This window comes from Mastomys coucha, unplaced genomic scaffold (genome assembly GCF_008632895.1).
Source record: "Mastomys coucha isolate ucsf_1 unplaced genomic scaffold, UCSF_Mcou_1 pScaffold1, whole genome shotgun sequence".
Classification (NCBI taxonomy): Eukaryota; Metazoa; Chordata; class Mammalia; order Rodentia; family Muridae; genus Mastomys; species Mastomys coucha.
The window spans coordinates 71,738,620-71,752,637 of record NW_022196891.1 but is presented as its reverse complement, the minus strand read 5'-3'; the positions used below and the strand labels follow the sequence as shown (position 1 = coordinate 71,752,637).

Sequence of the window (14,018 nt, the reverse complement as noted above, 5' to 3'; positions counted from 1 at the left end):
AGGAGGGGGAGGAGGTATTCCTACTCCAGGGAGAGGAGGAGGTGGGGGAGGGGCTGGCAGCATTTCTGGTCCCTGTAGACTGGTAAGTTGTAGGGTTGGGGTGGTAGGACTGGGCAGAGCAGGCACTGATATGTCAGAGAGACAGGGAGGTGGGGGAATTGCCATGCCCAGGCCAGGCATGAAACTGGAGGACTCTGTACAAGGCAGAGGTGGTGCGGGTGGGACGTTACAGTTGTTTTCAAAGGAGGAAACAGAATGTTCATGGCTGGTTTCCAACTCAGTATGCAGAGAAGTTTGGAAGGGCTGTCCCTGACTATCAGATCCAAGGAGAGAAGGAGGTGGTGGTAGTTGTGATGCACTCTGCATGGCTAGTTGGGCATCCAGCTGTACTGATATTCTCCTTGGGGACACAATCAGAGAAATTTCTGAACAGAATTTTGTCTGAGGTCCAGAGGGTGAGGTTAGAAGAGCTGACTCTCCACTTGCAGCTGCAGGGAGCCCTGGAAGACCCTCAGGTAGTGCCTTTGGAGGTGGTAATGACAGGATTCTACCCTCTTCTGTTGGGGAAGTCTGTATTGATTTTGCCTCAAGAGTCCTTGGAGGCTGTGCAACCTTCCCATGCCATCCAAGAGCATCTAGACTGACATCTGCGGAGGCTGTCAATCCATTCTCAAGTCCTGAGAGGCCTCTGGGTCCCTCCAAATCCAGGGCTGGATATTGCTTTTCTAGCTCAGCTATTTTTGTACGCAGATCCTCAATGGTCTGTTCCAGTTGCTGAATTACGGTTGCCTGTCCTTCAGACTGCACATCGAAAGCTTCCTGAGAGACAACGACAGTCACAATTAGTAAGAGAGTGGAAAAATACAAACATCTAAGGAATAATGGGAAAATTACACAGTCACACTTGGACTGCCTCCAGAAAGATCCTGCCACAGAAAGATTTTACTGAAATTTCAGGGTGCACCCTCTTTTCTACCCTTGGATTAGTGCTTCAGACATGAATCCTAAAATATTTGTCTGTCTCACCTTTATACCATGCCACTGAGGATGGGCAACTTTGAGGGGTAATTTTAAATGTCAACTTATCATCACCTAGACTCACCATGGAAAAGAGTGGCAAAGAGGAAGTATCTAAGTCATGTTAGCTGGTAGGCATGTCTGTGGGTGGTTGTCTTGGTTACCTTCATTGATGTACGATGGAAGTACCCACCCTGACAGAGCACTGAACTGTAGACAAGTAAAGAAAGGTACTAGAGAAGAGAGAAATGAATGGATGCTCTGCTCTTGACTGGGGATGCATCCTGACTAGCTGCTTCACGATTCTGTCTTGAGTTCTCCTTAATGATGGACTGTAACACAGAATTGTAAGACACCTTTTTTTCTTCCTGATGACTTGATTTTGGTAAGAGTGTTTTATCACAATTACAAAAATAAAACTGGAATAGTTCCAATGACTTGATTTTGGTAAAAGTATTTTATCACAATAAAAGAAATAAAACTAGAATAGTACCCACAAACAGGGAAGAACATTCTAGAAGATAAATATTTGCCTTCCTGACTAGGAATTGATGCTATTGGAACATTCCCCAGAGACTCTGGAAGTAACTTTTGAATTTTTAAGGCAATCACTAGCTTTTAGAAGTGGTCAGTGTCTCCAATAAGAATAAGTGATAGGTTATTGACAAATAAAACCATGGACAGATATATTATGAATGTATGTCATAACCCTGTTATCACATTTACAAAAATACACAATTTTAATACTTTACTCAAAGCATTTCAAGAAGTGTTCACTGATATTTCTCCAAAAGTTATGAAGATAGACATTTTAAATGGGCAAATTTTGATAGTACATATGATTTATATAAACTTGGGCACATACACAAACCCTTACATCATCATTTTACAACATCTACACAAAAGACCATAATATTAATATATGCAAGTGATGTCATAGATTTTCTAAGTAGTCCATGGTAAAAGATGTCCCTATTTTGTTTGTTCTATTTTATTCCCCATTTGACGATTGTACCAATTTCCATGCTATAACTAGAAAGTTAACAAACACAAGTAACAAAACCAAAATGGAAAACTCTAACACTGAAACTCATCTCAACAAGTCCTTGACCATTCCACTTTTTCTTTTTACACCAGATTACCCAAATGGGTAGTATCCTCATTTTCCTGGCATGCTGGTAAATGTGGCTTCTAAATATTAATCCAAGTTCTTATTCTTTTCCAAGAGTGGTTATAAAAATGTTCCTTGAGGAACCAGTGAGATGGCTTAGCAAGTAAAGGCACTTAGTACCAAGTCCAACAACCTGAGTTTGATGCCCAGAACCCACATGCTAGAAGGAGGGAGCCTACGACTGACAGTTGTCTTCTGCCTTCCACAAGCACGCTATGATGTTCATGTGCCCCCCACACATAAAATAAACAAATGAATAAGTGAACATGTAAGTTTATTGATGAGTGAAATGCAGTAAAAAAAAATTACAGAAGAGATTTCCTAATCCTAATACTTAAATGCTATTAACTAAGCTAATCCATTTTTATCACCCATTTAAATATAGTGAAAATAGAATAAAATTACTGCACATTTAGAAAAATAAAGTGAACGAAGAGAATGATTTTGTTATAATGGCTGCACACTGTAACAGCTATTATAGTCCTAACAAAGATTTATGTCCCCACATTCATAGACCATTACTCAAACACACGCAAAGCTAGTGACAGTAGGAGTTATAGTAACAGCAATAGGGAATATTTGAAGATTTTAAAATTCTTAATTATAGATCCAGTCAGTACAAGGTTAAAGAGAGTCATATTGCACAAGATAACTGCTACAAGACAAAGTCTTCTAGAGGGGTTTGACATGGCTGTAGCCATGTTGGGCTATAATATTCTGATTTTTCTTATGTAACCCTCACCAGCCTTCCCCTATAGTTTCCCAGCACACTGTAAGAGACAAGGCTATTGGAGTGGTATGTGGAGCTTTATGACTGGGCTCTAATGCTAGGAATGTCCCTGACACTAATATTAGTGTGAAATAAACCAGTTGTGCTCTTGCTTGGATAAAGTCACATTTGACTTCACCAATATACACAACCTTACTTCTGACTCTAATCAAGGTGATCCATTGTTTGTACTGCTGCTGAGGACCACAGTTCTGTGACTAAGTATCTAATAAATTGTGATCCTCCTTTGATGCCACCGCATCCTGGAACCAGTTCTCATACACTGAGACTGAACTGCCTAGGACAATCTCTTGAATGGAATCCATTCCAGATAACGTTTCAATTATTGGCCTGCCCAACTAAATGCTTCCTTTTACTGTTTGTAGAAGTAGGAAGAAAATGGCACTTAATAATTCCCTTGCAGCTAGGTTTAACCTGCTGGATGACGTCACAGAGAGGTTTAGAGTAGAAGACACTAAGAAGCATGCTGAGTGTGACTGACAGTGGGGATTTGATGACTTAAAGCTTCTCTGGGACAAATATACAACTTGCACTTTAATTTGTGACTGTCACCTCAAAAGTTTCAAATTTCTGGATTGATTAAGATTCAAAAGCTGAAATTTTCAGCTTAGAGGAACACCCTTCCAACTTTCTAACTTGTCCAATGAAACATCTCAGCAAGCATCAATCCAATGTGTTCAAGTTGTTCAGTATCAAAGCTTAATTTGTGGAAATGATACCAACTTTTTTCAGATTAGGTTGTGTGGGGGAAATGAATTGTATTCTTTTCCAAAAGAATAAAATTTAAAAGCTAAATGACCATATCAATTACTTATTTGGGGTTAAGGCTGTGGTCCAGTAGTAGTTTATTTGTCAAGCATGCATAAGGTCTTAAATAATATGAACCATGTAATGAACAGAAGGAGAGAAGAAAAAACAAGTTTTTTTGTTTGGTTGGTTTTTTGTTTTTGTTTTTGTTTTTGTTTTTCAAAACAAGTTTCTCTGTGTAGCCCTGGCTATCCTGGAACTTACTCTGTAGACCAGGCTAGCCTCGAACTCAGAAATTCGCCTGCCTCTGCCTCCCAAGTGCCGGGATTAAAGGCATGTGTCACCACTGCCTGGCTGAAAAAAACAAGTTTTATCATAGAGAAAGCTATATAAATTTTATAATTAAAATCATGTTTAGTAAAAACATTTGGGTAAATGTAGGCTCCTATGGTACAGGATTCAAATGATCCATCTTCACTTTTTCTGATGCTGAGAAAAGCTACAGCTGAGAGACCAGCAATTTCCCCTCACATCCTACTTGCATTGTGTGGCTTAAAGCAGCATGAAATCATTGATCAACTAAACCTGCTAAATGTTGCATTACAAGTAAGGTTTAGAGAAGAGGAGATAGTAAGTGCTGCTTTGTGAGGAAGGGGAAGAACTTAGGGCCCAGCTGAAGACTTTACGTAGTAAAGTGACTCGTTTACTTTACTTATTTGTTTTGTGGTACTAGGTGCTGAAACTAGGACCTCATGCAGGCTGTACCATTAGCCCTTGCTATACTGATCTGTCTTCCATTTTGAGGCAGTTTCCACTAAGTTTCCCAGACTGACTTTGAATTTCCTCTACAGTCCAGACAGTATTGGAACTTGTAATCTCCTGGCATCAGCCTTTGAGTAGCTGAGATTACAGGGTTGCAACACTAGGCGTACCTATACATATTCAATATACTAATATGCATTGTTACTTATTTCATTCACTTTTTAAAATAAACAGATAAATAACACATGTAAATAATTAAAAAGTTGGGAAAATAAGGAGCTGATAATATAGAAATATATACATTCTTTAAGGTTCAAAGATTTTCAAGTGTATGGCACAGTGAGAAGTAGAATTAAGAAATGGTAGAGGAAATAGTGATGTAATAAAGTTCCAATAATAAATCTATGATAAGCATCATAACTAGTTATGTGGTGCCAGAAAGGAGCAGAGTTAAGGAATTCTTGAAGATATTAATAATCACAGTACAAAGACAAGAGATAAAGTCCTTTTACAGAACTTTTCTTATAGGTAGGTTTACAGACAAAGGAAAAGGAAGAAAAGAGGGGATGAGAGAGATTTTCCTAGTTTTATATTATTTCCACTTACGAGGAAAAAAAGAAACCATACAATTTTCTAGAATTTGCATTCCCTTTTTGACCATGTTTAACTCATTCTGTGAAATATTGGACGTTACAACCTTCTTTTTCCCATCTTGGAAGCAGGGTAATTAAGCTCTTCTCAAGCCAAAAATGTAAGATTTTTCAGTTCTCAACTTAGCTAAGAGTCATCAAAGAATCTTATCTGCCCTGCCTTATCCAGGGTTATCTATCAAGGGCTGGCTGGCTCTTGCAGAAGACTAACTCACAGGATCGATGGCAACAGTTTCTGTTGTACTCCTCGGGGAAGGCTGTATTGCCTGTCAACAGTAATGTTGATTTCTCCATGGGTCCTCTTTTTTTAAGGAATTTACATGGTAAATATAGGTCATTATCAACAAAAAGGCCTAGCTGTCCTCTGGCCATGTAAGCAAACATTCTAAGCTGAAGCCCACATAAAGAGAAGATCTGCAGAGCCCACCCACTGACAAAGCCACAATTTAATCTCTAAGAGATGGCCAGACGCTCCGTGGTCCACGAAAAGTCAAGTTAGGAGCCTGTTCCCTGGGTCCAGTGCCTGGAACTTAATCTTCCATCTCTCAGGCTACAACTAGAAGATGTCTATCCAATTCTCAAAGGACTTGACATTGGAGAAATACGCTTTGTTATCTTAGACTTCTACCCTTTACAAAAATGCTCTTGGCATTTCCAGAATTGTGCAACACTTTATCCAATGTTCATGGCAATAGCTATTACAATTACATCACTCTTTTATAAGAAGGGCAAAGTATAGTTGTGAAATCTTATGAAGAATCTATATAATTTATAATAGATATCTCCTTCTAGGCAGATTCAGAAACCTGTTTTAAACAATATAAGAAGCAATATATTTATGTATTAACTATTTTGAGATTATCTGCATTTACAAATACTATTTGTATCAAATTCCTAAATAATCAAAAGCCATAGATGTTGCTCTCCTATTTGGCTCAAAAATTCTACGTAATCACATAGCCAAAAATTTTCTATTCCTGTATAATATTAAATGTGGGTGGTGATGGTCAGTTCTTATAAATTGTTCAAACACTTGAATATCGCAAAATACAAAATGCCATTGAGAGAATAAAATGTTTGCCAAAAACATGTTTCCAAGCACAAGATTATTTGATTCCCAGAAAAAGAACCCATTACAGTAACATTAAGGTTACAATTGTCACAAAGGAAGCCAAGATATACTCAAACAAGTTTTCTCTGAGAAGCTAGTGGGCACATCTTTAAAGCTTTACTATGTTGTGACAGCATGGTCCTTTCAGAGCCTATAATGCAAAAACTACTCACTGCTAAGTTAATACTAAAAGTTGATTTTGTAAATGGTGACATGAGACACATAATTCATTATTTATTTCACTCAGATTTACAAGTTCTGTTGAAGCCGGGCAGTGGTGGCACATGCCTTTAATCCCAGCACTTGGGAGGCAGAGGCAGGTGGATTTCTGAGTTCGAGACCAGCCTGGTATACAGAGTGAGTTCCAGGACAGCCAGGGCTACACAGAGAAACCCTGTCTCAAAAAAGAAAAAAACAAAAACAAAAACAAAAAACAAAAACAAGTTCTGTTGATTTTAATGTCCCTGTATTGACAAATAAGGACACTACATACATCTACACAAGCCATATAAATTCTATCTGTTATGTTTTGAATTTTATAATAAAAAAATAAAACTAGGGTTTTGGAACAAGCCAATGGCATTCCAGATCTACAATTACAATAACTTAATATATGCTAGACAGGATCCCATAGAAAGTAAATCCAGAATTGAAACAAGTATGATTACTTAAAAAAAGTAAAACATAAATAATTTCAAATTTTAGGGTAAATTTCAAGAAAGGGGAAAATACTAGGACATATGATATATGAAAAACTATAAATAACTTTTCACGGGTTTGTTAAACCCTCAGAGTTCAAACAGAATGTATGGGGAAGGCAAGAGAGGGAGGGAAGGGAAGACAGAGGGAGGGAGAGAGGGAGGAAAGGAGGGAGGGAACACTATGGAGTTCAGAGCTGGATACTGGACATCTTTATCTATCATTCTCTACATTTTCATTGAGACATGTTTCTCAATGGATCCGGAGATTACCATTTCTTCAGCTAGCCTGGTAGGCATGAAGTCCCAGACATCACCTTTCGCCACCTTACACATAGTACTGGAGTTATGGGTGCACACAGCCAGCCAGCCAGAGCCTTTAATGTGGGTGCTGTGAAGAACTTGGGTCTTCAAGCTAGAAGTGTGTGCTCCTCCACTGGCATATCTCCCTAGAACTTCTGAACTTTATAATAAAATGAATACTAAATTGTTGAAAACTATAATGTGCTTAATCCAAAATGAATCTGGTAAAGTCTATGGAACGTACGTAAGACATGGGACATACATGTGAGGAAGACAAGTTAGAAATAAAAGCTGGCTAGCTAGTCATCTTCTTGTTATTTAACATAAGAGACAACCAACAGATTGATGCAAAGCTATAGGAGTCATTGATAAGGAACCCTGGTAGAAGTAATAATATATTTGAGGAAGAGCCAAGGTAAGAAGGAATCAGATCAACAAAAGGAGGGAATCTGCTGCTCTCATTCTCGTGTTTTAAGGAACTTCCATCCAGCTATTGAGTCAATATTCTGGCAGACAGCTGGAACATACTGGAAGAGAGTGCATCGCTACTTTTACCCAGACAGTACCAGAAAGAAAAGCACTATAAAGAGTGTGAGTCTTCCATGATCTGTGGATGGAAGGTGCCGTCTCCTGGTCTCCGGAGCACTTTCTTCCCTTACACTAATACTCAACTGCAGTCAAATGCCAGCAAATCCTAGAGAAAATCAACTACAATGGACTGGGACTTCTCGTTGGGAATGGAGCGTTCCCTAGACCCTGCCATGCTAGCCCAATTGCTCTCCCAGTGCTGCTGCTGCTCTTCTTATCAAACACTGTGGCCTTAATCCTGGCTAGGACAATTTCTCAAGACTCCCACTCATGTCATTCATAAAACCCTCTCCTCTCTAGGCTCCTATAATGTCAAACTCCACCTTCTCATTTTTTTTTCTCTAATGCCATCTCCGTTTTTGGTATTATTCTTTAGTCTTGCTTTTCAGTGGGGAGAAGGGGCCAGGATTTTATCTTTGGTTAACTTAGCTGGCGATATACAATGAAGAAATTATTTTCTCATTAACCTGTCTCCTCTCTCTGCTTGTTACTTCCAGTCGTTCCTTCTCATTGCTGCTTCAATCCCGCCTTGTGTCTGTTTAGCTCTTGCTGTTATTTTATCCCCCTGTCTTTTGCCTTAAATCTAAACTATATCTTATCCTCCAACCAGCTAGCATGTCCTACGAGCTTTGAACCCCTATTAATGGCTGACCAATGTCCCTCATGATAAATAGTCTCAAGAATCACTGGGGGCTTGTTAAACCCTGGCTTGTTGTCTGAATCAATAGGGCTAGGAATGCAATTTCTAATTAGTCTCCAGTTGACACCATTGTTGCTCATACTAATCTGCACCTGGCACAGTCACCACGCCCACACCCCCTCCTTCATTATCATTTCTACTGTATCATATAGTGACTCTGCTGAGATGCTCAGCAACTCAGAACTGCACTCCTGCCTGGCTCTACTGTGCTTCTTACTGTCAATCCCAGCTTCCTGTGTGAGAATGAGAAGGTTTACTTCCTTGATAAAAACTTTGGCCTCCACTTGCTGAGAACATGTTAATTTCTCACAAGGTTCATAAGGTCTTTAATGATCTGTATGATGAACGTAGCCCATGTCATAGTTAAGATATGAATCGCCCTCCTCCTGAAAGGGTCACCTGTTAATGGTGTGGTCTCCAAGTCCTAGGGCTATTGAGGAGGGATTGGATTATGGGGGTGCCAAGTTCATCAAAGGATTAATCCATGCATGACCTCCTAACCAGCACACTGCATCTGGTTGGAGGGAGCATATCACCTCTGCAGGTTTCTGGAGGCAATCGGAGACCCTGGCCCTGGCTGTTTGGTAGGCTTTGGTCACCTGTCCACCCAGAGCTGAGCCATTTTGTTCCACTGTACACTGTCTCTCTGTGTTCTGTTTCACCAAGCCTGGGCCTAGAAGCAGCGCAGCCAAGGGACCATGGACTAAAGCCTGAAACCACAAGCTGACATAAGCTTATCCTCCATTAAACTGTGACTAACACCCCATTATCCATCTGGCCTACTGCAGAGGGGATACTGTGAGGATTAAATAAGATATACTTAACCTGTGCTCTTCAAACTCATCATAAGCAAAGTCTCTGAAAATCCTCAATTATTCAATGCTCAATTTTCCTCAGAATCACTGCTTCTGAAGAAAATACAAGATTGGATTCCAGATTCCTGCAAGCCTCTTGTAACATCTTATCACATGATCCATGTGTACCCTTTTTTAAAAAAAAAAAAAAATGTCTTATTTAAGACTTGTGGTTGATTCACTAACACTGAACACAAACCGGCCCAGGACACCTAACTTTCGTTAGAAGAAAGCTTGACTAACATGTTGTCTTTTTACTAAGTCCATCAAGGCCTTCTGACCCTTAGGAATGCCAACAGCATTTTAACACTAAAGTGGAAAGCCATTTTAAACAGTGAAATCACTAAGGAAATACCAAAGAAAATGTGCAAAGCGGGTTGTTTAGTAAACCACTGAAAAAATATTTCTTTACAACTTCCCTTTGTTCAAATTTACCTAGGAAAGTACATACTTGACAGAGCAAGATTTTTTACTGCATTGAACAGGTTTGCAATGACCACAAACACACCACAGAAATGTATGCACTACAATCAACTTTAGCCAGTAGGTGAGTTCACAAATACAGAATCCATGAATAACGAGGAGCTCAAAGGTACAGCACTGGTTTAGCACATACAAAAGACCCTGAGCTCGATCCTCAATATTGACTAAAAATAAAAACACCATAGAGACTATCACTCTGCTGTGATATCAACTAACAATCTGAGTGTTGACTGCGTGCATTAAGCTCTTCAGATCTTCTTTCACAGACCGATACATTTCAATCCCTCAGAGCTCCTCAGGTGGGAACGATTTATAAGCCCATTTTACAGGTGAGGAAACTAAGTCATTGAACAAGATACTTTCCCTGAGAAGAGTCACACCTGCTATACCCACCTCAATAGCAAACTTTTCACTAGCGGTTCCACTTAAGGTCTGTTATGATTACAACATGTACCCGCACAAGTCATGGATGGAAAATGTTATCCCCAAAGCAATTCTGAAAACACCCCAAGTAATGGATGGCATTTGGAGGTGATGCTTTGGAGGTTCAGTAAGACTGGCTGTTGTCACCAGAGTCCAGTGCATTAGTGGCTTTATGAGAAGAAACGAAATCTAGGCTGGCAGTTTCAGCACCCCTCACCATGTTCTACCAATACCTCCCTGCTTTCATTACTGAGAAGGTCATAGAGACATGGAAGAGCTACACCCCTGTACCTTCTAGCCTCCATCCCTGTGAACTACATAAATGTCTGGCTTCCACAAAATACCCGCCTCGTGACCTCCAGTTTTAAAAAGCATCAGCATACAAAGTAAGACAAGGTCAAACAAAGATTGTCTCTCGACCAAACTGGAACCAAGTTCCTCTGGGGCTTCACTCTCGTTGTAAAAACATTTGACCAAACACTAAGGTTTCCCAAGGCCACATCCTTAGACTTGACTCTATGCTTCCCCCTTAGTGTGACTGTGTGAGAAAATGCAAGGCTGCCAAAATCTTTTATCTGTTTCAGGAGCAGCTAAAGATAAGGCACAGTCTCTGAATTCTAAGATGGGGACGGATTGCCAGCTTCTGTCATTGCCAGCTAGCAGACAGAACAAACCACCTCTCTCCTATGCAGTGAAGAGCTCTGTGGTCATGCTCATTCTTGGACTCTCCCCAGCCTCTTCTCATCCCTTTCCCTGCTTATTCTTCCTTCAGTCCTTAAAAAAAAAAAAAAAAAAAAAAAAACTCATTCATTTCTGTGCAATCCAAAGTTGACTTCAGTTCACAGTGGAATTTCCCCCATTGTAGTCATTGCCGCTGACTAAAATCTGTCCCTAACATCCTCCTCAGTGTCTGCTTCTGCTTCACTCTGACTGTTCTCCAGCTAATTCTAGAAAAATTGGGGTTTGTCCTCCAGACAACAGCCCCACAGCCCACATCCTCTATGAGTTAATTTTCTATAACTGCTCAAAGACATGCCCTTTGCTCTGTCTCATCAGCATGGCCATCGTGTATTGATTCATTCATCAAACATTTCTCTCTGGGCTCCATCAATCTGCCAGACTCTGCGTTAGATATTGAGGAGACAAAAGAAAGTACAGACAGTGTTATCGTTATGGAGTTCCATCCCTGTACATAAGTGCAATGATTCCAGACAGAAGGCCTGAGCACAGCAGTTATAGTGTAAGGACTCCAAAGGGTTCTGGAGCAGGAGGCTTTGCACAGTGTGTAAGAGGCGGTCGAGATGAAACAATTTGGACATCTGAGGGTACACAAGGTACGTGCAAGGGAAGATGTGAAGGACAGTGGAGCCTTGAGGAAATGACTGATTTTTTACCTAGACCAAGATGAATCTGGAGGAAAGACAGGGAGAGATAAGGCCAAGAGGGCAACGACAGGAGGGAGACTTGGTATGTCAAACTCACAGGCCTGAAACCTTTTAGAGACACAGTGAACAGCCCCCTTGAGTAAGTCTAAGCAGATATCAGGGGTAAACAAGTTTGGGTTTTCAGAAAGATTACTCCGGGGCAGCGTGCAGGAAGAGATTAGCAGGGGTCAAGATGGGAAGGAAGGGGATCCATAAGGAGACTGTGGCTCTAATCCAGATAACAATGGGTATCTGGGCTCAATCATTGCCCAGTGGCATGCCCTGGGCCAGAGGCCACCAGCAAAGGTCAGATCTTCACAAGAGGAGTAAGTTAAGCTGCCTGTCAAGTCAGCTGGACATGAGTCACCCTAATGCCAAGTTCACTTCCAGTTCTGCATCTCTGACTCTGTTCCAGCCGCAATGCCCTTCGTCCTATACTTGTGCAAATCAAGTCAATCAGGAAATTACCTTCCTAAGAAACTCTTCTTCTAAATTTACAATCTCTCTCCAACTTTTCATTTCTTTAATCACTCCAGGACTCTACCATATACATTAAACATCTTGGCAGTTACACTGTATCTTGTAAGTTGGTATGTAGCTACGGAAAAGATACTATCCTATAACTGAAATGACAACTTCTTCTTTGTTGTTGTCATTCTTTTAAAATATATATTATTCTTATTTTTTTAATTGAAATTGCAACTCCCACTTTAGTAAACCAGCATAATTCCTAACTACCTTTGTAGACATTTGTCCTTTTGTACCGACAGAGAAGTGTAGGTCTCACCTCTCATCCAGGAAACATCTCACAGCAGATGGAAATCATTACAGAAAACCACAACCAACCAAATGCAGAGGACAAGCGACTCAGGGGTGCTCAGCAATAACTGATACATCCATAACACAACTCCCACAACTAATGCTTAACGATCTTAGCAGAAGAGGGGGCAGAAAGATAGGAGAAAGCTAGAGGAACTGGGAATTTGCTTTGAGAATTCATCCCTTAGAAATATCAGTGAAGCTACACTCACATAGCCTCATGAACATGGCGGCCTAAACAGTACCCAAACAAAGACAACACCAATAGACATGTTTATATGAAGGGGTCATATTGCCTTATAAAAGTTTTTACATGGTTTTTTTTTTTCTGTCTTCTATAAGCGTCCTAGTGCACAGCAGATCAGAAGATGTTAAATCATGGTCAAAGCCTCCTTTAATAAGCAAGGCATTCTCCTCAGCTACTATTCCATCAGATTAGCTTTGTATCCTGTCTCCCATATAAATGGTACATGGCACGCACTGATCTTACACCATCTAAAACTCGACAGAGCAAAGCTGTTGACTCCAGTGTAGCTCTAAGCCCTTGCCACTCAGGAGGAAAACAAAATACTATGTGGCATCCATTTCTTTCTCCACGTCCTAAACACACATTCTAACTGCTTCCCAGATGTTGACTGCTTCTCGTTTTTTAAAAACCAATACATAAGAGCTGGGCCTGGGAGCATACACCTTTAATCCCTTGAGAGGCAGCCGCAGATGGGTCTCTACGGACCTGCGGCCAGCCTGATCTATATAGTGAGCTGCAGGCTAGACAGTGGTACACAGTCAGACTCTGCCTCAAAACAAGGAAAACCTGATGAGTGTCTCCTCCTTTTTTTTTTTTTTTTTTTTTTTTTTTTTTTTTTTTTTTTTTTTTTTTTTTTTTTTTTTTGATGTTAAAATACCTACACTGATGCCCTTGGGGTGTCTATAAAACAAAAATGCTCTTTCCTGAAAAGTTGTGTCTTCCCTGGTACGTGGTGGGGTAAATTCTCTCTCTCTCCAGGGTTTCCAGTTTTGTGTCTACATCTCCGCCAGGGAGCACCTGTGCTTCTCCTCTTCCTGACTACCTGCACCTCCTGGGACCCACTATCTAAACACTGCTAACATGTTTATCGAGTACCTAAAATGATCATAAACTGAGTTCAGCCTAAAAGATAGCTGTCCCACGCTTTCTGAATTAGTTCTCTTCGCCTTTAGGCCTACTTTTCTTAACCTGGTTTTATTGTGGTCATTCATTCATCATTGGTACCAGTTATAAATAAAAACCTTATGAAGTCGTAAGTAACAAATATTAACTGGTAGGGAGCCAATTTTTAATTGGCTGGTATTATCAATCTTACCAAGCACTAGAGTTTTCAAAAAAATATAATTTTATTTCAACTGCTTATTTACATTAGAAAGCAGGTAAACCCCATTAAAAAATGGGGTACAGAGCTAAACAAAGAATTCTCAATCGAGGAACACTGAATGGCTGA

The 14,018-nt window shown here is 40.2% G+C and overlaps 1 protein-coding gene across 1 annotated transcript in view; it reads right to left on the bottom strand.

The window, feature by feature from the left end:
• Fmn2 (formin 2) overlaps positions 1-14,018 on the bottom strand; it is a 334,557-nt gene that overhangs the window by 219,809 nt on the left and 100,730 nt on the right. Inside the window, exon 5 of the mRNA XM_031379313.1 lies at positions 7-819. Coding sequence (XP_031235173.1) covers positions 7-819 — 813 coding nt within the window. The remainder of the gene's footprint in view (positions 1-6; positions 820-14,018) is intronic.